Consider the following 24251-nt stretch of genomic DNA (forward strand, 5'->3'; position numbering starts at 1 on the left):
GATCTGTACTTCTCCATAACATTGTCCATGACCTGCTTGGAGAGCTTTTTCATCTTTATGGTGCCACTTGCTAAGTGGTGCTGCAGACTCCGGGGCCTCTCAGAACAGGTGCGTATATACTAAGACCATGTGACACAGATTGCACATAAGAGTCTAATTACATGACTTCTCAAGGTAACTGGTAGCACCTGGTCTTATTAAAGGGGGTGTCATGGCAATGGGGGTGAATACATACAGTACGCACCCACCCACCATTTTTCAGTTCATTATTTTCTCTTTTTTAAAACAAGTTTTTCATTTCACTTCACCAATTTTCACTACTTTGTGTAAGGTCCTTTAAAAAATCAGAGTAAAATCCAGTTAAATTACAGGTTGTAATGCAACAAAACAGGAAAAAAATAGGATGAGGGGTGGATGTTTTTGCAAAGCACTGTACATACCAATACATGAATATAATACGCTTGGTGATTGGGCCTTTTTCAAGAGCTTTAATTACAGCGGAACCTTTGCCCAAAATTAAACCCTTATTTTGACATGTAACGCATTAAGCCCCTAACACTATTTTAATTATACTATTATGCAACACCTTTCTCTGGCTGTGGTGTTGAACAGCTGTCTAGTTGCATAAATAATTAGTATCCTTAGACAGCCTTCACACAAAACGGTTAAGGGTCTAGTGTATAGGACTTAGTGGCATCTAGCAGTTAGCTTGCATGTTGGGGAACTACAGTGGCAAAGATGAAAACACAAATGACCTTGAGGAGCCAGTGTTTGGTTTGTCCTTTCTGGGCTACTGAAGAACAAAATGGTGGACTCAATGGAAGAAGACCTGCTCCATATGTAGTATAAAGAGGATGTTCTAAGGTAACAGCAATTACTTTCAGGTGATTGTAAACTAAACATATTTATAAATCTATACCTGCCAATAGACGCCCTCAGAGAGACAGACAAATATTAACTGAGCACACATCTTAAATATAGAAACACTTTATTCCCAGAAGTTGTAGCAGTGAGTTATTTTCAGACATAGAAAGGCCAAAATAACCAAATTTAGTACAACAGTATGATGTATAACAAGAGCTTACCCAGTGACATTCTGTAAACCCACGTACAGAAACACATTGATTGTTATTGTCCCACCAAGCTATGGACACTCGACAGGTCTAGTACACAGACGACAGAACACAAGTTTGCTTGTGGGTAGGGCAGCTTGATTTCAGACATCAAATGTAGCAGATTGGCAGAGTTGAATTCCTTTTTTGGTACAAGAGAATATCACCACGTCTTGTGACATAATGATGTGAACAAGGAGGGACACAGGAAACATATCACCAAAGTACTACAAACAGCTGGAGCTGTGGGTGGATCAGAACAGAGGAAAGATGCCTTGTTGCCCACACACACCCTCTCACTGCAGAACACACAGGAATAGATGTAGTTGCCATTTTGGAGTTTTAACATCTTTACTCAGCGGTACCTCTGTGCAAGGAGGTGGACTTCACACCTGTTTTGTAGAAATCCGTACAAAGCGATAAAGCACATCTCTCCCACAGGAAAATACCACAGTTGAGAGTCAAACCTCTCTTGTTCATCATAAGAAAATACCAAAGTTGAAAACACAACTTGTTTGCTCTTTCAAGTGCAAAATTCAATACTTGACAAATCATACACGTCCATCGTTCCCAAAATCATCTTTGTCATTTGTCAGAAGTTGAAATTTTATTCTTGCTATCAAATAAAAACAGCAATTCAGGAAGGTGCTAGAGGAGCGAGAGGGAAGGACACAAATATTGCTTCTCCATCATGAGGACAATACTGTGCGATTGTAAACATAAAGAACATAATTTCATCGTACTGGCTGATTATTTAGTGGTCATTTTTTTAATTATTTAGGGAAGAATGCATATTTTCTTTAAAGGAGCACAGCTGTAACTGCTGACAAAAGAAGTGTGACCACAGGGAGTTTGTGTAATCGTCCCAAAAGATGGAAAACACTCACTACGAGAGACTTGTATTGCTATGGTAAGGGATCTATATTTTTCTTTTAAAAAAGTAGTAGAAACAATTGTTTTCACTTTAAGAATCATACCTTGTTCAATGTATCAATCAGCAGCCTTTACTCTAAAAACAGTTGTACATACAAACACACACAGTACACACACTCAAGCATGCTCACACATACTCAACATCTGCCCTTTGAGAACCTGGGCAAGGTCAGGATGGATGTATGGAAAAGCCATGCAGGGCAACAGATGCCGATTAAAATACTTTCCAAATATTTCTCCACACAGTTTTTTAGTAGTAAGTTTTAAGTGCACCCATTTACAGACAGGCTGCTCTGCGTCAGAGTGCTGTTTTGTCCCAGTACGACTTCACGGCAACAGTACACTACTAAAAATCAGTGAAGCTGGAAGTAACATCCCTGACATCCCGGCTCCATCAGGCCCAGAGGAGACCGCTGGGGGGAAAGCAGCAGAGGGAGCTGATGGAACTCTGGGTGTCTTCATGGAGCAGGACAGCAGGCTGCATCACAGCACAGACAATCAAAGACGTTAAAATGGAGCGACGAGAGAACCAGCGGGAGTGTTTGTTCGTTGGCATGGCTTGGAGTTCCAGGTCACAGGTACAGGGTCACAAGATCAGAGGCGACAGTTCAGGTAATAAGGAGTCACAAATGGTTCAAAGGTCAGAGCCAAGGTGCACGCTGATGCTGGGAGAACGCTGTGTGTGGTTTGGCGCCGGACTCAAGTACCCCATCCCGTCCTCCTGCAGGCTGCAAGAATAGCGGCCAACTTCAGAGACTGTGTGGTTGCTGGAGGGAGGGGCATTGCCACTGGCCACTTGCTCAAAGGAGCGAGAGAAGACGGCACTGGCGGTGCGCGTCAGGCTGGTGAGAGCTCCCGCCTTAGGCACCGATTGGCTGGAAGTGAGCGTCAGTCGCTTGACAGACAGCTCTGCGTTCTCGCTGGCAGCTCGGCCTGTTATTAAGGGGCCTGCCTCCTTGTCCTTATCCTTGCTGGATCGCCCCCCAAGCCGACACTTCTTCATGGCCTTGGCCCCCAGGTTCAACGTGGTGACGCTGTTGCTAATAGTGATGGTGGGTGGAGTCATGTCAGCCCCGACCCCACCTGGCCACACCCCTTCATCCACCTCCGAAATATCCATCAGCTCATCCGGGGAACCCAAATCCACTGCGTCTGCAAAATGGACAGAGGGGGACAAAACAAGCACTGAAATGAAAAAACGGGAGCATGAAAAGAAAAAATAACCACCTCATCTGTCATGCAGCCCTTCTGATCCAATCAAATGATTAATATTAACATGGTGTAAAGACAATATTCAACGTTTTAAATGTAAGGCTGCATGTCAGAGGGGCTCTATCACTGTCCAGCAGGTGGCGCCTTCACACTGCAATCTCAGCTAACAGGCATATCTCGCCACCTGACATGCCACAATGCAGGTTCAGTATTCCAGCCCAGCACACAGGTTAGTTTAACCAGCAGAGCTGTGAGACAACAGTGAGTGGTTTATTGTCAGAGGAGTGCATGTTTTGTCCCAAAGGCAGGAGAGGACAGAATCTAAGAGCATAAGCCTAGGAAAGACCACAAAGGGAGAGTAGAGGAAGGCAAACAACGACACAAAACCCTAAATTCACGTGTCTTCGCTAACTGAAGACGAACACACACATTAACATCTGTCCTGCTTTCTTCAAGGCATGCATCCACACCCCTGTGTGTGGCAAGCCACCTGCATATGCAGAACAACACACTTTTAATCTGATGCTATCACTGTAACAGAACACCTGTAAACAGCTGGTAATTAGACAGATAGGCAGGTCCGGTTCAAATCTCTTATGGTCAGATTTAGCCTGTCAGAACAAGTCTAAAGTTGTCAGATTCAAGTCTGGATTTAACGCTGTGAGCAGCTTTTGCTTCACATCAGTCAAGACCTGCATATCTTTCCTCAGCTCCTAACTATTCATCAGAAGGGAGTAATCTGTCTCCAGGTGCAACCCAGGAGTAATGTGTCGAGGCGTACCAACGGGTGCTGTAAGAGGCCCAAGAACTTAATCATCTCTCCGGCAAAAACAGGAGTCAGACCCCTACACAACACTTGAAGAGCACAATCTTATAATACAGGCACAGCTAGCAGAGATCACATCTGGGCGTTATGGTTAGAGGGTATCAGGCCTTACTGTTATCAGTGACCTGACCTCAGAGTGACTTTTACTAAATGAGATACAGCTAGCCAGAGTTTGCAGTCCTGTATCTACAGTATGTGTTTCATATCTACTGAGAAATGTTCATTGAGCTACTTTTATAGCTGTTTTTTGTTCCTTGTTTAAATTATGTTCTGCCTTTATTAGGTTCAACTCTATTTTTGCGCAACATAAAAACATCACATCATCTTGATTTTATGATTCAGCCAAGCATATTTCATTATCATGCATTTATTATTAGGTTATCAATCTGTTATTCATTAGATCTTAAATAATTAATTTGATATGAGGAATCTCTGCGGGAGATCTTCGTGAGGAAGCTTTAGCCACAAAGGAGAGAGTAAATGAGTGATGTTGGATTGACAGATGAGAGGAATAGTGCAATTAGGTGGAGAGAGGAAGGTGGAGCCCAGTGCAAAAGGTAAAAGGGGGAAGTCATCATGCAGCTGTTCAGACCACGCCCCCACACACGGTTACCTAGGTTACCCCAGGATTGGGGCAGGGGGAAGGAGGGTAGGGCCTTAGTACTGGCTCCTCCCTGTGGAGGCCGACCCAGAACCCTCATTCTCCACCATTCGCCTCACAGACTTCTGCCTCCTGACCTCCTGACCCCGCGTGCCGGAGTCATGACCTCGGGCATCCAGGCTGACCTCGGAGGCGGCGCCCAGCGGGTCGCCGTCTGGCTGGACGCGGCCGTCAGGGCGCAGCCGCATGGAGTCTCCGTTGGGCATTCGCTCGCCGCTCACACCTGTCACACTGATTTCGGGGATGGCCATGCCCCCCAGTGCCGCATCACTGTCTACACTCACCTCCTGGGACTCTGGTGGTGGGGGAGCATGAGGGGGTAGCAGGATAATACATAGACATAAACACACATACACACACAGATGGACAAAAAGACACGCATCATGCACACGTACATGAAAAACAGATAGACGGCCATGTGCACAGGCACACACGACCACAGTGACACAAGACACACAGAGGTAATTAATGTAATGGCAGAAAAATAAAAAGACAAAAATTATAGTGATCAGAACATAACACATGGCCAAAGTGCATGCAATATGGAGATGAATGTGAGCTCAGTATTTGAATGGAATCACATCATACTAAGTCACCACTCACCCCTACACATTAATTAATATTTAATAGTATTTTCCTCCATCATCTGCTCATAACAAAAGCTTTCTCTATAAACAAGTAACTCCGATAAGGGCACCAATGAGCAGGATCCATGACATGATAAAGGGGTGTTAGGCTCCAGATGAAAACTACTCATTAAACTAGCTGAAGGCTGTAATTTACCTGCCTTATCTGTACTCTGGGAAAAGAGAGCATCCCTCTCTTAATTCTAAACCAAAAAGTTTAATTTGTTCTGTGGCCATCTAAGCACTATCAATTTCCTTTGGCACAGAGCTGAAACTACATAAAACACAACATATTTAATACGAAGTGTTCACACTGCAACTTGTCTTATATTATAAATACACTACCTGCCCCCTGGTTTCTTGCTTTCTCCTATCTGTTCATGGGACACCTTAACACCCTGAACACATGGTTTTTAATAAGGAGATTCTGAAAAGGATGTTGACAGCAGCACCAGATAGCACGCTGAGAAAAGGTGCTCTACGAGCTTAGGAATTGATGATGACAACGACACGTATGTACACAGTGACTGTAGGACATGAAATGGAGGGGTGAGTGAACGATGAAGAGATCTAAACCTCTCACTCTCTCCTTTGGTGTGATCCGTTCTTCAATCAAACAATTCTATTTTTTTATTACCTGGTAAAAATGTGATTACAAAATGACAGAAAGATGTGCGTGAGCGCTCTTCTTGTGTTTCAGTGACTTGAACTCCCGCGGCTGTGTCCCTACATCTCCACTTGCTTTTTTCCCCCCCATGTGTGAATCTTACCGTGTCTCTTCCAGCGGTGTCCCCTGATAGAGAGGGAGGTGACAGCATTTCGGGAGATCCTGGAGGTGGTGGGCGTGATCTCCACCTGGATACTCCGTGCACCCTCCTTGTTGTTGCTTTTCAGTGCGGCGCCGTGCAGTGACGACTTGATGGCATTGCCCACCTGAGGGCGAGGGGAGGCACATATACACAAACATTACTGCTTCAGAGGATTCCAGAGGATGCTCGCACAGAGGGATTGCCAAGTGGCCCCTGGCCAGTGAGGAATTGGACTGGACTGGCTCACTGGCAGGTTGGCAACTGGCCCAACATGTTTTATTTAATGTTACTTGGTTGTTATCCTTTTTTTTCTCCTTCATTGTACTGGGTCCACTTGTTGTCTGTTGTGCTACATCTGACACCACAACAATTACTGCTGACTCTGAGTTTTGTGAAGCCAATACAATAACTGGTATATCAAATTTACAATACAAAAATCGAAAGGGGTTTTCTATCAATGTGGAGGAAACCTCAAGTAGAAAGAACAATGAATTGATGTTGCTACAGTTACAGACAATCCCTGCAAACAAATTTAAAGCATGTGTTTAGATTCCCCTTCATAGGTGGCACTGATGAGTCAAGGCCTGATTGTGTATGAATGCAATACAATAAAATTTACACCTGAAATCACTATATATCTTCACCATGTCCATACTAAGATGCAGTTGTTATTTTTTCTTATGTTGCAATAATAAATGATTTACTAGTGATTACAGATTTTTTAAAAGATGTCATTGGTAAGATTTTAAAAAGGATGCATGAATTACTGCAAAAAGACAAAATATTATATGTAAATTTTAAATATCTATGGCAGGGATACTGGCGGCATGGTGGTGTAGTGATCGCCTCATAGCAAGAGGGTTCCTGGTTTGAACCTAGGGTGGGGGAGCCCCTCTGTGTGGAGATTGCATGTTCTCCCCGTGTCAGCGTGGGTTCTCTACAGGTACTCCAGCTTCCTCCCACAGTCCAAAGACATGCAGGTTAACTGGTGACTCTAAATTGCCCGTAGGTGTGAATGTGAGTGTGAATGGTTGTCTGTCTCTATGTGTCAGCCCTGTGATAGTCTGGCGATCTGTCCAGGGTGTACCCCGCCTCTCGCCCAGTGTCAGCTGGGATAGGCTCCAGCCCCCCCGCGACCCTGAAGAGGATAAGCGGTTACGAAAATGGATGGATGAATGGCAGGGATACTAAACTTGTTCTGCCTCTGGGCCACTTTTGCAAAATGACAGGAGGCCAGGGGCCAGTTACAGCAACGCTGCACAGGTCAAGTGTACGGAGGGGCATTTCTAGGATTTGGGGACATTTGAGGCTTAGCCCAGACTTCTGTCAGGGACTGAGGCATCCTTCCTGTGTAACTATTTTTGATAAACAAGCTCTATTCTGATGCGTTTTTATTTAATTCATTTTATTTCCTATATATGCTCTAATTTATTTTCACTGTGAATTAGGAAATGGCTGTGGGGCCATTAGGCACCCTATCAAGTAGGAAGTTGAGTATCAGTGATTTATGGTTAACTGCAATATTAAAGGTTTTACAAAAAAACAATTTTTTAAAAATATTTACCTGTTGAGCACACGTGTCAGTGAAAACAGCTTTTTACAACCTAAATGTACGACTATGGAAAAACTTCTCTGTCCCACCACCCAACGAAAGACATACACAGGCAGATAATACAAAAAAGATCCAAATGTAAAGGCAGTGGCCCAGAACACAATGCCTGTAAACGCGGTATTTCTAATATCACTGACACATTTTTGCTCTTAAGTAAAACTGAAGCTCAGATCATGTTACCAAACTAATAACATCTGACCAATAATCTTATTTCTACCAGATTTATGCAAAAGGATAAACCTGAAAGCTTACCACAAACTGACTGGGTTACACAGACGAGTGATATAAGAAAAACAAAAAGGCTTTGTATTTTGCTCTATATAACACTATTTCACAAGTGTTCCTACAATAACCTAAGCTTCCGCTGAAAACGTTTCAGGTGGCACTAATGATCATATAACAGCCGAGTAAGTAACATGAGGTGGAGGGCATCATAATCACAACACAACGTGTCTTTTGTCTGTGAGGCTGCAACACGTTAGTCTCACGAGGGGCACGTCAGCATGCTGCCACCTGGTGTGTCCCACTGCAACAAGTAAACACTTACATAAACACACTGAGATTCTAACCCTCCTACAATAGTGTTCATGTCGCATGTCCACAAAGCTGTTTCTTTATTCTCAAAACATACTTTAACCACACACCAGTCTCATAATAAGAATCCAAAGGTTGTGTGTTTTGCGTGTTGTGGAGGAGCACACCTTGACTTGTGTAGTAATACTGTGAGCTTAGGTTCAATCCTCTACTCCCTGGGCCTCAAGGATTATGGCTTAACAGAGCAGAGTGGAAAGCATGTAAATAATCTAGTGGGATTACATTCTGCTTGCAGTCTCTGACACACAGAGACCAACACAATACAGCATACTGTGCTGCTGTGCATGAATCAAAACCACAGGCGAGCATGTGCGTCCAAAATCACATGCTCTCAGAGACACACACACACACTACAGCTTCAAAAACACATATATAGAAGGACAGCGTGATAGTAAAAGATGAAAAACTTGATTGAACCCACCAACAGAGCTTCAGGGAACAACTCGAGCTGGGCCCGATATAAAACGTCATCCAGTGCTTTGGATCCCAGTTCGACCTCCCCGTTACACCTACGCACAGGCAAAAACCACATAAACATATAAATACACACAGTGTGTGACTCCAAGACTAAAGGCTCCCTGTGGAGTGTCAGACCTCTAGTGGTGCTGCAGAGCCGTTTTTCTATTTGTGGGTCCCCGTTTTGTTTATCTTGGATGCAAATATACGCAGGTGACATGGTACATAGTCCTTTTATTAATGTCACGCTATTCCACTTATCACCAGGTAATGGTAACACCCTAAGATATGAAGCAATGCACCAGCAAGGACAGAGAAAATAAGAAGACTGCAATGCCCTTTTTATACCAAACTTGGTGCTGTCTCATTTGGAAAGACGTTTTAAGCACTGCTTGGACAGAGACAGACAGAATTTGTGGCTGTGTATCATTGAATCACACTGGAAAAGGGGCTAAAAGTAGCGTGTTCACCTGGGTGTCACGTTTCAGATCTGGAACCGATAAATACCTGTGTTTACTGCAGTCATTTGTCCTTGGAATAAATGCCAATTGTAAACTTTCCCACTAAAGACAAAAACTAGTCAGAAGAAGAAAACTCCACAGGGCGCCTTTAACAGCCTGATTATCAGATTAAGAGTGAGGACAGTAATACCATACAAATTCACATAAGTAGAACTGTAGATATTGGTTTAGACAGCAGACACCAGTTAGTATTTTTTGATGCCAACTGCTTATGTAACATTGTGATAAAGACGTGACGTCTTTTGTGAAATGCACCACAGCAATGTAAACTGGTTCATACTCAAAATGCAAAGTGAGCAGACTGAACGATTGTCATAGTTAAACCTCTTTGCAACAGGTATTTACATACATGCATGATTAGACCAAATCAAATGCTGTCAGAGATAAGACACATGGAGCAGATTTTAAAGAAAACACTTGGAGAAATGTAAGACACGAGAAGATAAAGCTGATCAGGGAGTCTGTGCTGCGCTGATCTGGCTGTTTGTGCAGGCATGTGTGTACACTCACAAAGCGTAGTGTATCCCCGTCATGAGCTGAACCAGGAACTCTGACGTGACTGTCAGCCGTGTGCTAATGCCTTTGTAGCGGCGCATCTGTTGCCGCGGGTAACCACATATACAGACCCTGGAGGATAATAAAAGAGAAATGCAACAGGGAAGCTTGTATCAGTGAAACAGGGAAGCTTTAATCAGGGAAACCACTCTGCTGAGCCACTTGGCTGCAGCTCCATTAAGGCAATTTACTTCCCTGTGGTGAGCTGATTACAAAAACAACAATAAGCAAAGAACTGCTGAATCCAACACAGACACACACACACATTAGTGCTGAATATTTTCTGAACATAAACTGTAGATAGTTAATTATTTTCCAACAGGTGTCATGCAAGTTGCAACAAAGAGGATTCACCTGTCTTTTTAAGCTATAGGTGCTGCTACTGTATATGATGCCACTGTACAGTACACAGCTGACAACACACAAAACTGTCCAGGGGAAATCAAAGCTGACGACTTCTCTGTAGCTCTGTGCTCATTGGAGCAATGCTCAGCTACAGTTGGCCGAATACCAAAAACCACTGATCTGGGATGTGTGTACATCGAAGCTCTTTGCTGAATAGCGGTATCTTGGCTCTCTCTGGCAGCAAAGTCTATAAGAGGATCAGATAAGCAAGTGCTTGCAAAAAAAAGCGCCTGTGTGTGTGTGTGTGTGTGTGTATGTATGTAGGGTTATTCAAGTACCCTTCTCAAAAACATCCACAATCAAGAAGGTCATCACAGAGTATAAAATTGGTTTGTGTGTACTTATAGTGTCCACAAGTCCTCATGACAAAGTGTGTATGTGTGTGTGTGTGTGTGTGTGTGTGTGTGTGTTTACCTGGAGCTGAGCTGGCAGAGGGACTGGAGGGAGTTGGGGCTCATGTAGCTGAGAGCAGCATTGTAGCACAGCAGCAGGAAGGTCAGCACCTCAAATCTCAACAACACAAATACACCCTTGAAACAGCACATCTAGATTACAGCATGACATAGAAAACAAAATTGACGACATATCCGAGCAGAAATTCACAGACACAGTTAGCCCTCTATCTATGCTGTAGATAGAAATACCACAAAAATAAGAAAGATTAGAAGATTTCAAAAGCAGAACTGTACCAGAGATATCGTCCCTTTTATTCTGTGCATTCTTCTTCCTTGTCAAAGCCTGGCATCTACATTCCCCACAGCACAACTCAGCTACAGGGGAGGGTGTGCTATGCTAGCAGTCTGATAGGATCCTTTCTTCCTAACTCAACATCTTCAGATTTTAAACTGACGCAGACTCAAATGACTCACTTTGAGGCAATATATCAGATTTGGCACAGCTCCCTCACAAAAGGGTTTTTCACCACGTATGAAGTAGTACTCCTCAAGACCTGTATATACACTCTGATGTGAAAAATCAGGGGACTTCCCATTTAAAAACTACAGTCAGTGAAAAATACATCATCTACCCAGGCAAACACTGACTGCTACACTGAAGAGATTAAGATACAAGTATCTCTGCACGATCTTAAAAAGCAGCCGGACTTGTTGTCACATGAAAATTCCTCTCCGTTTTAAATAATCTACCTGGTCATCTGAAACAGCACAAGAAAACAGTGCTGAAAAAAGCGGTACAACTCAGACCATCGCGACCTTCAGTGTTTGGCCGCATTGGGGCCTCGTTACATTAATGAATGCAACAAAGCAAAGACAACTGCCACGGGCCATCACTGAAGCTGGTGCATAAAATAATTGGCCCTGGCAGCAGTTAAACTCTTTGTCACTACATATGTTTGAGGACAGGAGTCACTGACACTACTGTATTTAATGAGACTGTCGGACTAAATCTTATTTCAAAGCTCAGCTGAGAGTCAAAAATGCTTGATGGATTTGTGTCTCAACTTATCACCCCACTGACTGTATCCAAAACAACATCTGAACTGAATGTATAATGGAATCTTTGATCAGTTTGGAAATGTATTTAGGTACAAAGGTGATCAACATACACAACATTCAACACATTCCTCTCAAATTTCACTGAGCGTACGAGTTATTTGTACTGGATTTCACTTTCTGAGACAACTCTGTTAGTGAATAAAATTTAGGCGGCCTTAAACTGTCATAGTAGAGGCAATAAATGTCTTGCCAAGACTTTGCACGCTTAACTTCAAAAGCAACTGACAGATTGTGCATCCTCCTTCATGTGTGTTCCTATTTTGGTTGTTGTCTGGTATTTGCTGCCAATTCAAAGCAGGCAGACTCGCAGCCTGCTACCAGGAAAGCCTATTTTAAAAACATGAACAATCTCCACCCTACTGACACGTCACCACCCGTCCAGCAGCCTTTCAAAGAAGTCCGCCCATCAAGCCTCTTACCTGTTCTGCGCTGTAAAAGTCTCCCTCTGGAGGTGTGGCCCGCTGTACACCACTCTGCTCAGCCCGTGATTGGCTAGAGCCCCTTCTGTAAGGGCAATTGAGCCGATGGCTGAAGGCTGGAGAAGAAGAGGAAGTTTTTAAACTGCACATTTCTGCAAAAGCAGAAGATCTGTGTGCAATTGTTTGTGTTTCTCACCTCATGGTACACTGAGGGCTTGGAGAGGGAAGGGACGGTGAAAGATAATACTTTACTTTGTCCATCTTTATCAACTATTTCCTGTAAAAGAAGAAGACAGTGAGAAAATGTTATTGTAGGCGAGAAAAACAGAAGCTTTTATCTGCGTGTGCCCTAAACCTCATGCATGCATATCACTTTAAGCACACTCATCTGTTATGTGTGGGTGTTCGTGTGTGGCCCTCAGGGTCTCTGTTTCTGTTTCTGTCTGCTAGTGTATGTGTGTTTGCGTTTTTGTGTATATATCGTGTGAACACACACACTCAAACCCCAGGGTTTTGGTGTCCCCTGTGTGCATGTTAATGTCAGATAGATTAATGGGAGCCAGCTAGTGTTTTGAGTGACAGCTGACCTATTCTGCTATTCATAGAGGAAGTTAGGGGACACTGCACTTTGCTGATAGATAGAAAACCGAGCCAAAATGGAGGAAAATAGGACTCAACACACTTTAATAATAACAACCGGCTGGCATCACTGTGGGAAGCTTAAGGGCATTTACAAAGTGCAACCCATCCATATTGTGTATTAGCAAATTCACTGTGTTTCAATTCCTTTATTTCAAAACCCATACTTCCTGTTACTCGCGATACATAGCTGTCTAAGAAGGCAGAAAGTGCATGGAGTAATCTTTCAAAACACATGACACAGATCCCAGAAATAGTTGAGCGGCTAAGTCCCTTGCTTCTGAAACTGCATGATTACACCCACTTGCAAGGGATCAAGGACCTTTTCCTCTTCCTTTCCTTACCTTGCCTACCACACTGGAAACATTTTTTTGTTACTAACAAGAGCAGCTCTGCTCTACTGCTAATAAATAAACAGAGCAGCTGAGGCATAAGAATGTGGTGTTGAAAATATAATGTGCACCACCAGCTTCATCCTGTCCCCTACCAGGTTGTAAATGCCCAGCAGCAGGGCCTCGATGCAGCCAGACGTGTGAGGGTCTCTGGCTGCGCTGGCGGACAGGAGGCTCCACAGGAGCTCTGGCAGGAACTGTAGCGTGAAACGCTGCAGCTGCGGCTCACCGCTTCGGTAAAACTCAAACAACTGGTGACACACTGGCTCCAGCAACTGGGGAGAACAGAGAGCCAAAAAACATGGGCACATGGTTACATCCTGACATCCTGTGTACAAAAATCAACAGGCAGCAACTGCCACTGTAACTGTGATTCATTCATTTATGGGTCATCAGTAATGTCAGGGAGCAGAGCAATACTTGGGAAATACAGTGTGTCGGACAGTCAGGCAGATCCATGAACCAAAAAAACAACAGGACATAACAACATGAGATAATCTGGGGTAAGTATAAATATAATAATACAGGTGAATGATGGCACAGTAAACATGACAAAATACTCAAAGAAGGGCTGGGTGATATAGCCTATACATAATATCGTGATATTTTGGAAGTCTGATGTTTTTTGCTGTGCACTTGAAGCTTCAGGTCAACAGTTAGAAGTTAGCAGAAAGTTAACATGTTACCGTGGTGCCATTAAACATGAGGATTTACTCTCTGTGAGGAGGAATCAAACAACAGCTCTCCAGTTCACACATTAATAATATCGGCAAGTCTCACTGGTGCCCAGTGGTCACAAAATGTGACTAAATGTTGGTGGCCTGGAGCCCTGCAGATAAAAAAAAAAAAACAAAACACCTGCTCACTCTATTTCCCAGGAGAGAGTGGTGTGAATGGGCAGGCAAGTGTGTGTGCGTGTGTGTGTGTGTGTGTGTGTGTGTGTGTGTGTGAGATGGGAGCCTTTTCGTTTTGTGTCTGTGAGAGGAAGAGAGCCTTGGAGAGAGCAAGAGAACCAAAATGCAAAAGAATCTCATGCCGGTGTCTTTAAATTATGACGTGACAGTATACCCGATGATCGCAATGCAGTCATTTCAAACACGGAACAAGCCGCAATACATCAAGTATAATCGATATATCACCCACCCCTGATACAAAATGTCGGTAAAAGGTTGTGTGGTTGGGTATTTACAATACATGTTTACATGAATGAAATATTAAAGTGTGTGTCCATACATCGCTGTAGTTCTCTCGGATGACCTTGTAGAGCGCGGGAACCAGGGCAACTTTGTCTTTTAGTGAGGCGGCATAGGTGGACACAGCGCTGTCAGGGAGGGTCTGAAACACACACGCACGCGCGCACACACACACACACACACACACACACACACACACACACACACACACACACACACACACACACACACACAGAGCTGAAGTTTGATACACTAAGTGACTTACCAGTGCTAAAAATAAACACACAGCATGCAGGTTGAGAAGTGAATACCCAAACATTTGTTGATGTAGTCTAAATTTGAGCTGTCTAGATTTGACACTCAACTGTTCATTGATTCGCATCACATCCAGGACTAAAGCCCCGTTTTCACCGAGCAGTATGGTACAGTTCAGTTGTGTACATGTTTCCACTTTGAAAAGCTGTGGATGGTACCAATATAACCATTCGGTACGTCCCCATTTTTTGTAGCCCCTCTGTTAAGGTACCTAGCACACAAGTAAATGTAAATCCATCAGCACACCTTAAATTTCAATTACAGCTTTGACCATTACTTTAGTTTTTATATAACATACAATTTCATTAATGAGTGGACCATCAAGTGTTTATATACACATTAATTTCGACCTGGTTATGTGAACAGCATATATGTTTATCCTCACTCTGAGACAGAAAAGCAGCGCAGAGCGTAATTCCTGTGTGCTCTCACAACACTTAACCCCTACGCTTGCCTTACAAGGACTAAATGCACAAACCCACTATATCTGAATATCTCATTGAGAGAGACTCACTGCAGCCTGTTCTAGTTTGTGTATTGCGTATTCAGTGAGTGCTGGACGCAGCAGTGAGTGACAACCCTGCCCACATGAAAGAGCACGGTTTGCGGTGGAAACACTAGAGTCTGGGTACCATGTCTGAAGGGTTACTTTCAGTTCCAAATGTACCATACTGAAAGTGTCTGGAGGAAACAGGGCTTAAGAAATAATGTTAACAGATAATGAAACAAAACTGGTTTGTTAGGTATAAGCAACAGGGAAGTACACTCTTTGACATTTAAATGATATCTTGATAGCAACTAAAGCCTGCAGAGACAGTGACTGCGTCTATATAAGAAGCTGCGAGTCACATCACTCTGTTTGTGTTTAGAGGTTAATTGCACTGAGCGAGGAAGATGGGTCCTCATACGTTCACACAGGAAGTTCCCTTCTGCCCCTTTATAGTCACACCTCACTGAGCCTTGGCTTTGTTAGCAGTCACGTATCGGTGAGTGCTCATCGTGTCTGAGTAGGAGCATGTAATTTTCTGGCAACAAAGCACTTCAGAGAGTGTTTGTTTATGTGTGTGGAAGAAATAAGCAGCAGCGCAGAATGTACAGCACACTAATCAGGGGTAGGTGCTTTTTAATATTGCGTTTTGCCCACGCATGCATGCATACACACAGTAAAGCAGTACCTTAAATTCTGACAGCCATTCCTCCACCACTCCTTGGTCCATAGCCAACATGTTCCTTCATTTGCAGTGGAGTCACCTCTACCTACAAGTGAAGGAAAAACTGTATAAACACACACTGAATAATTATTGACACGCGGCATATGTATAGGGCATTGCGCACACACACACACACACACACACACACACACACACACAAAAGCAATCATAGCTTGCCAAAGCTCTTTCCATGTTTGCCAGCCTTCTATTACTTGGTATCCTGATAAAAAAAAAAAACTCTATTACAAACAGCAAATGATACCATGGCAGAGATGAAAAGTGACTGTACAGGTTCCAGCCTCCAGGCATCAATTCAATACTCCGAAGAAGCATAAGTCTCTGTTTCCCTCTCGCTCTCCTGTTTCCCCCTCATTTCTCTCCAGACACACACCTCTGCAGCAAGTACCTAACCTTTCCTCAACTCAGGCTCTCAAATCGAAAAATCACCCACACAGAGAAGCCTGGCTGGCTTCACCGATGAAGCACTGACGAGGGAAAAAAAAGTGGCATGACAGAATTTAGATGCTTGTTGCACAGGCTGTACGGTTTCAATGTCTTTCAGCAGAAACGGACAGAAAAAGCTTTAACTACAATTTATTTATGATGTTTAATGATTGCCTCTCTCCATCTCTGCCTCCATTCCCATTTTTATATATATATATATATATATATATATATATATATATATATATATATATATATATATATATATATCTCCCTTGCAATCCATAACACTTGCACTTTCTGCATCTTACATCTCCCTTTCCTCTTCTAAGCACTCAACTTATACACATGTCGCATCTTTTCTATTTAGCCTCCAATGCTACACTATCTTACCGTGCTTATTCCTTGGACAGCGTTCTTATGCTCTTTATGTAAGCTTAATTCTGTGTATGTGTGTGTGTGTTTTAATAAAGCATCTGCTGGTTCCTATCTGACACTGCTGTCCTGCAGTCGCATACAGAGAAGGAAGAAAGTAAAAGAGCGAAACGCAGAGAGACAGAGCAACAGAAATAGAACATATCAGGACAAAAATAAGATGGGGCTTTTTTTTTAAAAAATCCAGATTTCAAACTATCCACCACAATGTGGAAATGATGATGATACAAAGCAGTATTGTTTGGTCAAAGTCAGGGACCTACCAACCTCTAGAGCCACTTCTCTAAAAATGCAAAATATTTACTAGTTCCAGTTCTCAAATGCAACAACGTTTTGCTTTTCTCTTGTTTCATATCATTGTAAAGTGAATACCTTAGGCTCTGGGGAATTGTGCTGATTATTTTTCACTATGACATTTCAAAAGAACAAACAACTGGTCGATGAATTTAAAAAAAATAATCAGTCATTGCAGTGTACTTGTGTCACCTTAACCAACTATGCACAGTGACTGTCACCGTAAGACATGCTTTCTGCGGAGGAGGAGGAGGAGGAGGAGGAGGACACAGTCACTGTTCATCTCTGATTATCTGTTTTTCACTAGCAGTCTGTTTTCACTGCGGTTTATGTCGTGTCTGCACTCTGTTGTGCATGTGCTCTAAAACTGCAGGCACAAGGCTAAATTGGCTGTTGAAGGCAGAAACAAAGTCCATGTTTGGTATGTCTGGTAACTGAGTCTGAGAAAAAAGAAAGAGGGAGGAAGAAGTCCTTCTATGTGCACGCTAGTCATGCAGAAACGTACTCAGGTTGGAGCTGAAGGTGGCATAATAACACCTTTTAAAAATCCGTCCACTTCCAACACCTTTCTGGCTGTGAAAGAAACTATATCAGACCTATTTTGGAGGTGAATTCAGAGCAATAGACCAGAGTACAGATTCAGAGCATTATAGACCTGACTGCCAATCACCAAAAACCTTCTAATGTGTGATGCATGTGTGTTATAAGAAATAAAAAAAAATATATGTTTATGGTCAATTTCCTTCTCTTCCTGTCCTCCTCTGTTCCTCCGCTCATCCTCCCACACAGCATCATTTCTCTCTCTCTCTCTTTCTCTCCCTCTCCCTCTCCCCATCTTCCCTACTCCCTAATCCATCTTTCACACATTCAAATGCATTATTTTGTATTATTATGGTGCTTGGTCCCTCCATGGCAGCCAGGTGTCTATTTATGGACTGTACCAATGACAGGAATGACAGGGGGGAGGGGAGCCAGTGACTCATGAAATGGGGAAGGATTATAAAGCAGAATAGCCTCCATTTAGAGAAATTAGTCCTTTGTGGCGGTCTGTTGTTCCATTTCTTTCATGCTGGTGAAGACTACAAGGAGGACAGCGTCGATATCTAAAAGCCAGCATGTGCTCTCTGAATAGCAAAAATAAAAGGCTGTGATTACAGTGTGGATGAGTCAGTCTTGTAAGAGGACGGGCTCTCCTCCTACGGAGTCACTTTTAAGCGATCAACTTTGTCCAGGCTGGCATCTGGGGACACGGCATCTGTATCACCTGTATCCGGAAAAAGATACCTGAAGACTAATCTCAGCAGCTGCTTGCCATGCCTCCTACCTATGTGGTATATTTGCCTCCTACCTCAGCTGCAAGCTAAGAAGCAACGGCAGCGCCACAAAAGCAGCAGCAGAAGGTGGACACTCGGGTGCAAATTTAATGTGACGTACCTGTAAATCAAAGTGTATATTGAATTTCTGATTTACTTTTGACAGTATAAACACGACCCAGTCAACCTTAACAAGGTTAAAATCAAATTTGCAGAATATTTAAGTGCCAGAAAAAGTTAGCAACTGCAACTAATGATTATTTTCACTTCACTAATTATTTTTTTAGGCCTATTAAATGTCACAAAGTAGAAAAAAAACCCATCATAATTTCCTAAAGCCCAAGACTTGCTATTTTTAAAGTAACCTAAATAAGCACCCAATTATCGAAATTGTTGCATTTTAATTTGCCCTTAAACGACTAATTACTCAATCAACTAATCATTTTAGCCCTAGCAGCAACAGTAACAAACAAAAATGAATAGATAAACATAATCACTCCCATCTATCAACCTCACCATGCATTTTATGTACTAATCACCCCTGAAAATCATGATGATTCATTCTGAAACTGCACTCAAACCACAAGAGACAGCGGTACAAGCAGCACGAAGTGCCCCATCTCGAGGATCTCTATGCACATCCTGCGGACTGGCACAAGCAACTGGGGGAGAAAAATGGCAAACTAATTGCCCTGTGAGAACACTATAGAGCGCAATTATGTTATTAAGCAGATGTTTGTCTTCCGTCTTAGTCTGTTTAACTGATAGCCATCTCTCAGTCATTAAGGACTCATAGATCAGGACAGAAATCAACAGAAGACAGAGAGAGCACACTGCAAATGATATAGCAGCTGGCGAGCTTCTTCTGAGCAGCACAAACAACACACATTAATAAACCAGTGTTAAGAATAAGTGGCTGAGTAGCTTTGACAAGCACAAGTAGCAAACCAGTGAAGTGCTGAACAAGTAGAAGCAGGAGAGGGACAGAGAGGGACTGCAGGAGGATGCACAGAGCAGAGATCAATACCTAAATGAATAGAGCGAGATATAAATGGATGTATAGTGGGATGAGGGTTAAAATGAATGTATGACAACCCAAGGGGTGGATAACTAAAAAGGGGAGAGACCGTGGGGTCAATAAAAGAGGAGAGTCTATTAGGTTTTCAATCTGTGCTGCCCCAGGCAACCTCCCAGGCTTTGACAAACACACAGGATAAGGGAAGGTACTGAAACACGCCTCTCTGTGGTCTTAACAGGCTCAAGAAATGGATCTAACCAATGATTTTAGTAGCCTAGCTACGGCTTACTGAGTTTTTCCACCAATGCAAAGCTTTGATGGAGTGCACTTCTTGCCAAGGAGTGAGAATGTGTCACGCATTGCACAAGTGTGTATGTGCAAGTGTGTTTATTCAATGTCTGGTTTGACAAAACCTGTTCCTGTGAGCTAGCTAAAGTTGACAGCTCGTTTCTGAGTTTACACCCACGCCTGTGTCTTAAACTCTGTGACACACACACACACACACACACACACACACACACACACACACACACACACTGGGCTGGCAGTCTAAATGAGCTTATTTTTGACTCCTCCTTCCGAAGGCTTCCTCCAACACGAACAGGTCTCCTTTGAGTTTACATTCCTAATCCTTGTTGTAAGACTGCCTGTATGTCCAGACAGAGTTACTGTACAACAACTGAAGCAAGCACACCATACACACACTACTTCATGTGGATTAATACAAAAAAACAACAACAGGTAATCGGCACTATCAAAACACTGAGTGTCCTCCGGTGCTCTGTAGTGAAGCAAGAACATACCTGTCTGGGAAAGCTGCCTGAGAAGTGACGTGAGTCCGAGTGAGACTGAATTAAGGGGACACCCACACACAAACGCAGCCTTCCCTGCTGATTACCTCATTTCCTATTACACATATGCTTTGCAGCCTTCTTTTTTTCAGGAAGTGAGAGGACCAATAAGACCGAAAGCTTGAATGGAGGGAAGAAAGGAAGCAGAGAGAGACAGATAAAGTGGGTGGTTTTGAGAGTGGTAGGGCTGCCCCAGCTGCTTTTTCCTGTGGTGCCGGTGTAAGCCACACAAACTACCGGTTGGGCTGATAATGACAATGACACCTAAGATACTGAGCCCTCGGTGAATTAAAGCTACAGGAAGATGGAAAATATATCGAGTAAGCTGAAATAAACTTTAACTCAGCTGACTTCACTCTTGTACAGACACACCCAAGCCACTGACAAACTGTTTAACTTCACTAACCAACATCAAAACGAGGTATTGTATCAACATCGACTCCACCCAAGATCTACCAACCACCTCAGTGTCAACTGTCAACACACTGGACCAGTGACTCTTAGCGTGTTTTAACTTGAATGGAAGCAAACGCTGTTAAGGCACTATTTTGAGGAGCTGTGGGTTGTCCAAATAAAGGTTGTGGCAGGGTTATATAACCGTGGTCATAAAGGGCAGAGCCTCTAACATGCCCTAAGCTCACAGCTTCACCTGAACTGGTGCTCATCAGCCGTGCTAAGAGCTCTTTACACTGTTTGTCCACTCATGGGACTGTAGCATTTTGTTTTGACATCTCTCTTCAGTTCATATCACATCTTTTCATGTTGTCGACTGCTGTATTCTTTATTTGGAACTTTTCCTGGCCTGCGGTTAACCCTGTTGCATCACCACCTCCCACCTTGCTCTCCCCCCTGGTCTTCTTCAGTAGCAGGTTGCATATAGCTTCAAGAAAAAAGGGGGGTTGTGCTATTCTGTTTGTTTTCTTTTCTCATCTTTTACACACACACACACACACACACGAAGTAGAAGACTGTTGGTAGCTAAGTAGACATGACAACAGAGTCTGTGGTTTGTGTGTGTGGTTTTTGCTGCTGAGGGAGACAGATACAGAGATCTGACAAGGAGGAATCCTCTTATAGCAGCCCACGCTCTTTTCTCCATTGCCTCTAAGCCAGTGATGCATCTTCACCCCTCCGCGCATCCCTTCAATTCCCTGTCTTCTTGTGGAAAGTGAGCCTGAAGAGACCAATGATTAACATCGCTGATTTTTCAATTTAGGGCTCTCTCTTGTCGCCTTTTTCCTCTCCATTTGTCTCAGCTTCTGTTGCCACAGTTGGATAACTCTCTCGTAATCTATTAATGCTCAGCACTGGAATTTCATATTTAAATACCACTTTTGCTTCAGCTCATTAGCTTTATTTTCTAGATTTTATGCAGAGCTAAAAGCATGTGGCATCTACTGGTGTCTATACTTATGCTGGGAAAAATCACCCTCTATGTTTCACTTATACTGTGCTTGTGCGCAGAATTAAATGGAAAGGCTTTCAATGATTTTCATTGCTCAAGCTGTCAGGATATTTCATGAACCCACGGGCATGGGTGACTCTAACAGTAATGCTGGATGACAACAGAGCTCGTGCGATCTTCTTGCTCCATGACCTGCCGGGCTTCACTGTCAAAAAGCATTAAAAGGCTCGGAACACTAGCAGCTACGGATGCCACACATTAACAAGCCTGGGTATACTTTTATTACGGGTGGACACACATACATTCACATCCTAGTAATACCACTTTAACAGTGCACAATCACTCACCCGGCAAACCCATCTACTGCTACAGGACAAGCTTCTACTTAATAACATAGGCAAACACACACATTTATGGAAAGCAAAGGGTAACCTATGAACTAACCCTTAAACTGTATCTTATTAAAGCAATGTCTGGCACACCACCAGAAGCACAGACCTTGTGAAGGGTACAGATTGAACATTAATTCAACTTCTGACATGTGCAGTAGTGAAGGAGCTCTTTTCATGCAACAGGACTGCCATGGGGCTCTGCGGCAAAGCTTCACAGCAATTCCCATCCTACAGGAAACCCCTGAACTGGATGAGTGGTACAGAGGAAAGATGCATCACATGATAGCTACTAGAAAAATCCCAACAACGCATTCTTTACCATACCAGTCTACAATGGTGTCTGTGCCCCTGCCAAACTGGGGCACACACACACACACACACACACACACACACACACACGTATATAGCAATACATGAATCACCTGAGGAAGTATCTTAACAAGGTCCTGACAGATCACACACACATGCAGCTGATACTGAACAGGATAAAGTCAGGTACAAAGTCTGTCTCTGTGGCAAACGTGACTTAATCTACTACTGTAGCGAAATGGGAGCAAAGACAAGCTCGTTTGCTTCACATACAAGGAAACCTTCCTGTTTCATATCATCTTATCTTACGTTAGCTATGTAAAATAATAACTACATATGTCCCCTGGCACTGCTAACCAGCTAGTCTGCCACAATGACAACCGGTGCCACAGTCTGCGTTTAAACAGCGTAAAATTCTTCCTCAAGGTTTTGGTAGCTCAAGGGCAAGCATTAGCTTCCCCAGCCATATAATTCAGTGTATTTATTAACTAGTACCAAGCAGAGACTGTAAATGAATCCTCCGCTGTCACACACTTTCTGTCCGGGCTTGCTGAATGACTTCTGACTGTCACAACGGTTGCTTACAGATTAGCTAGTTAGCTAGCTCGGCTAAGGCGCGACACCAAGTTAACAGGGGAAGTTACGGTTTACTTACGGACATGCTATCTGTCAATTCCCTGGTATCGCTGTCCTCTGTCGTTCCGACAAGACAAGTAAACGGCTATCACTTCGTTACTCCATAAATCTCCTCAATAATTCATCAACATCAGCTCCTTCCATCTTCATTACTTTCTCCACTCAGACTACCTTAGACAAGGGGACTCGGTCTCTACGGAGTGACAGGCGTCTGAGCCAATGAGTGAGCAGTATATAATATAAATGCCGCGCCCCCTGAGCGCAACACCCAATCAGATTAGACTATTGGCTGCATGTTAATAATTTCCACGATCAAGGTACGTTGTCGCTGTCAGTCAGTGCTCTTTGACAGCAGAGTGATCTACAGGAGGTGATTTTAATAAATCACATTAATAAGTTATGAATTGACAATTGGTTTAGGCTTGTATTGTAAGAATAAATTATTATATTACAGCTTACAAACTGCATTTTAGCAGTGTTTAGTCCATAACTGTCTTTGATGCATTTGATTAAAATATATTTATTATAAACATAATCAGTTAGGCTACCTTATTTCAACCATTTTGTCGCCTAAACATTATAAAAGTCATGAAGACCATAATTAATATAGTCTGCCCTTATTAAATATACACATTTTTTAATCAGTTGTTTATTTCTTTTAATTCCCAAATTTTTTCATTTAGATATGAACTCATTCTCAGGTTTTAACCCCCACATGCTGCACTCTTAATGCCAAATTAATCTATAAAGCTTAAGGTGAATGCAGTATTCTAAAACTGTCTCAGTTGCATTAATAATGCATGACCACTTGACAATGACCTCTGGAACAATGGATTTTCCGAAATTAATTATCAAGATGGCATATGACCATGTGTTTGTTTGCTTTTACGTTAATAGCAGATGGAAAGCTTGGGTTTTTAATCAGTTGATAAATGCATGGGCTTTTGTGGATAACAATCAGTAAATCTGCTCCCTCTAAATGTTACAATAACAAGACACTACACACACAATTACAACAAACATCTGGTCCAATTCCCACTGCTGCTATAGGAAACTATTTCCTGTCTCTATTGGCTTGTAAAAAAAAAAAAAAAAGTGTAATCCAGTGCAGTTCACAATCAGAAAGCTCACACATTTGGTGAGCCAAAG

General features: G+C 42.9%; 1 protein-coding gene across 3 annotated transcripts; it reads right to left on the bottom strand.

The window, feature by feature from the left end:
* Nucleotides 1-971: 971 nt before the first annotated feature.
* On the bottom strand, nt 972-23274 carry hycc1 (hyccin PI4KA lipid kinase complex subunit 1). Of its 3 annotated transcripts, XM_033637039.2 has the most exons (12): nt 23122-23271; nt 15970-16051; nt 14520-14621; nt 13382-13561; nt 12452-12532; nt 12256-12371; nt 10737-10832; nt 9873-9989; nt 8807-8894; nt 6141-6303; nt 4697-5039; nt 3059-3197 (listed from the first exon to the last, which is right to left on the bottom strand). In XM_033637039.2, exons 2-11 carry the CDS (start codon nt 16018-16020, stop codon nt 4741-4743), a joined length of 1293 nt encoding a protein of 430 aa, XP_033492930.1. In that variant the 5' UTR covers nt 16021-16051; nt 23122-23271; the 3' UTR covers nt 3059-3197; nt 4697-4740. The 3 variants fall into 3 exon arrangements, with proteins under 3 accessions (XP_033492928.1, XP_033492929.1, XP_033492930.1); XM_033637037.2 differs by lacking the exon at nt 4697-5039 and having other exon boundaries at nt 972-3197; nt 23122-23274; XM_033637038.2 differs by lacking the exons at nt 4697-5039; nt 23122-23271 and adding an exon at nt 20313-20416 and having other exon boundaries at nt 972-3197.
* Between the last annotated feature and the right edge of the window lie 977 nt (nt 23275-24251).

Source organism: Epinephelus lanceolatus, chromosome 16, assembly GCF_041903045.1.
Source record: "Epinephelus lanceolatus isolate andai-2023 chromosome 16, ASM4190304v1, whole genome shotgun sequence".
Classification (NCBI taxonomy): domain Eukaryota; kingdom Metazoa; phylum Chordata; class Actinopteri; order Perciformes; family Serranidae; genus Epinephelus; species Epinephelus lanceolatus.

Bases quoted from the DNA above. Each gene is read 5' to 3' on its own strand.
- hycc1 (XM_033637037.2), bottom strand. From the start codon at position 16,020: ATGTTGGCTATGGACCAAGGAGTGGTGGAGGAATGGCTGTCAGAATTT. The intron at 13,562-14,519 runs GTATGGACACAC...TGTTCTCCCCAG, and splicing joins TCCGAGAGAACTACAGCGAT to TTGCTGGAGCCAGTGTGTCA. The intron at 3,198-6,140 runs GTAAGATTCACA...TCCATTTTGCAG, and splicing joins ACACCGCTGGAAGAGACACG to ACGCAGTGGATTTGGGTTCC.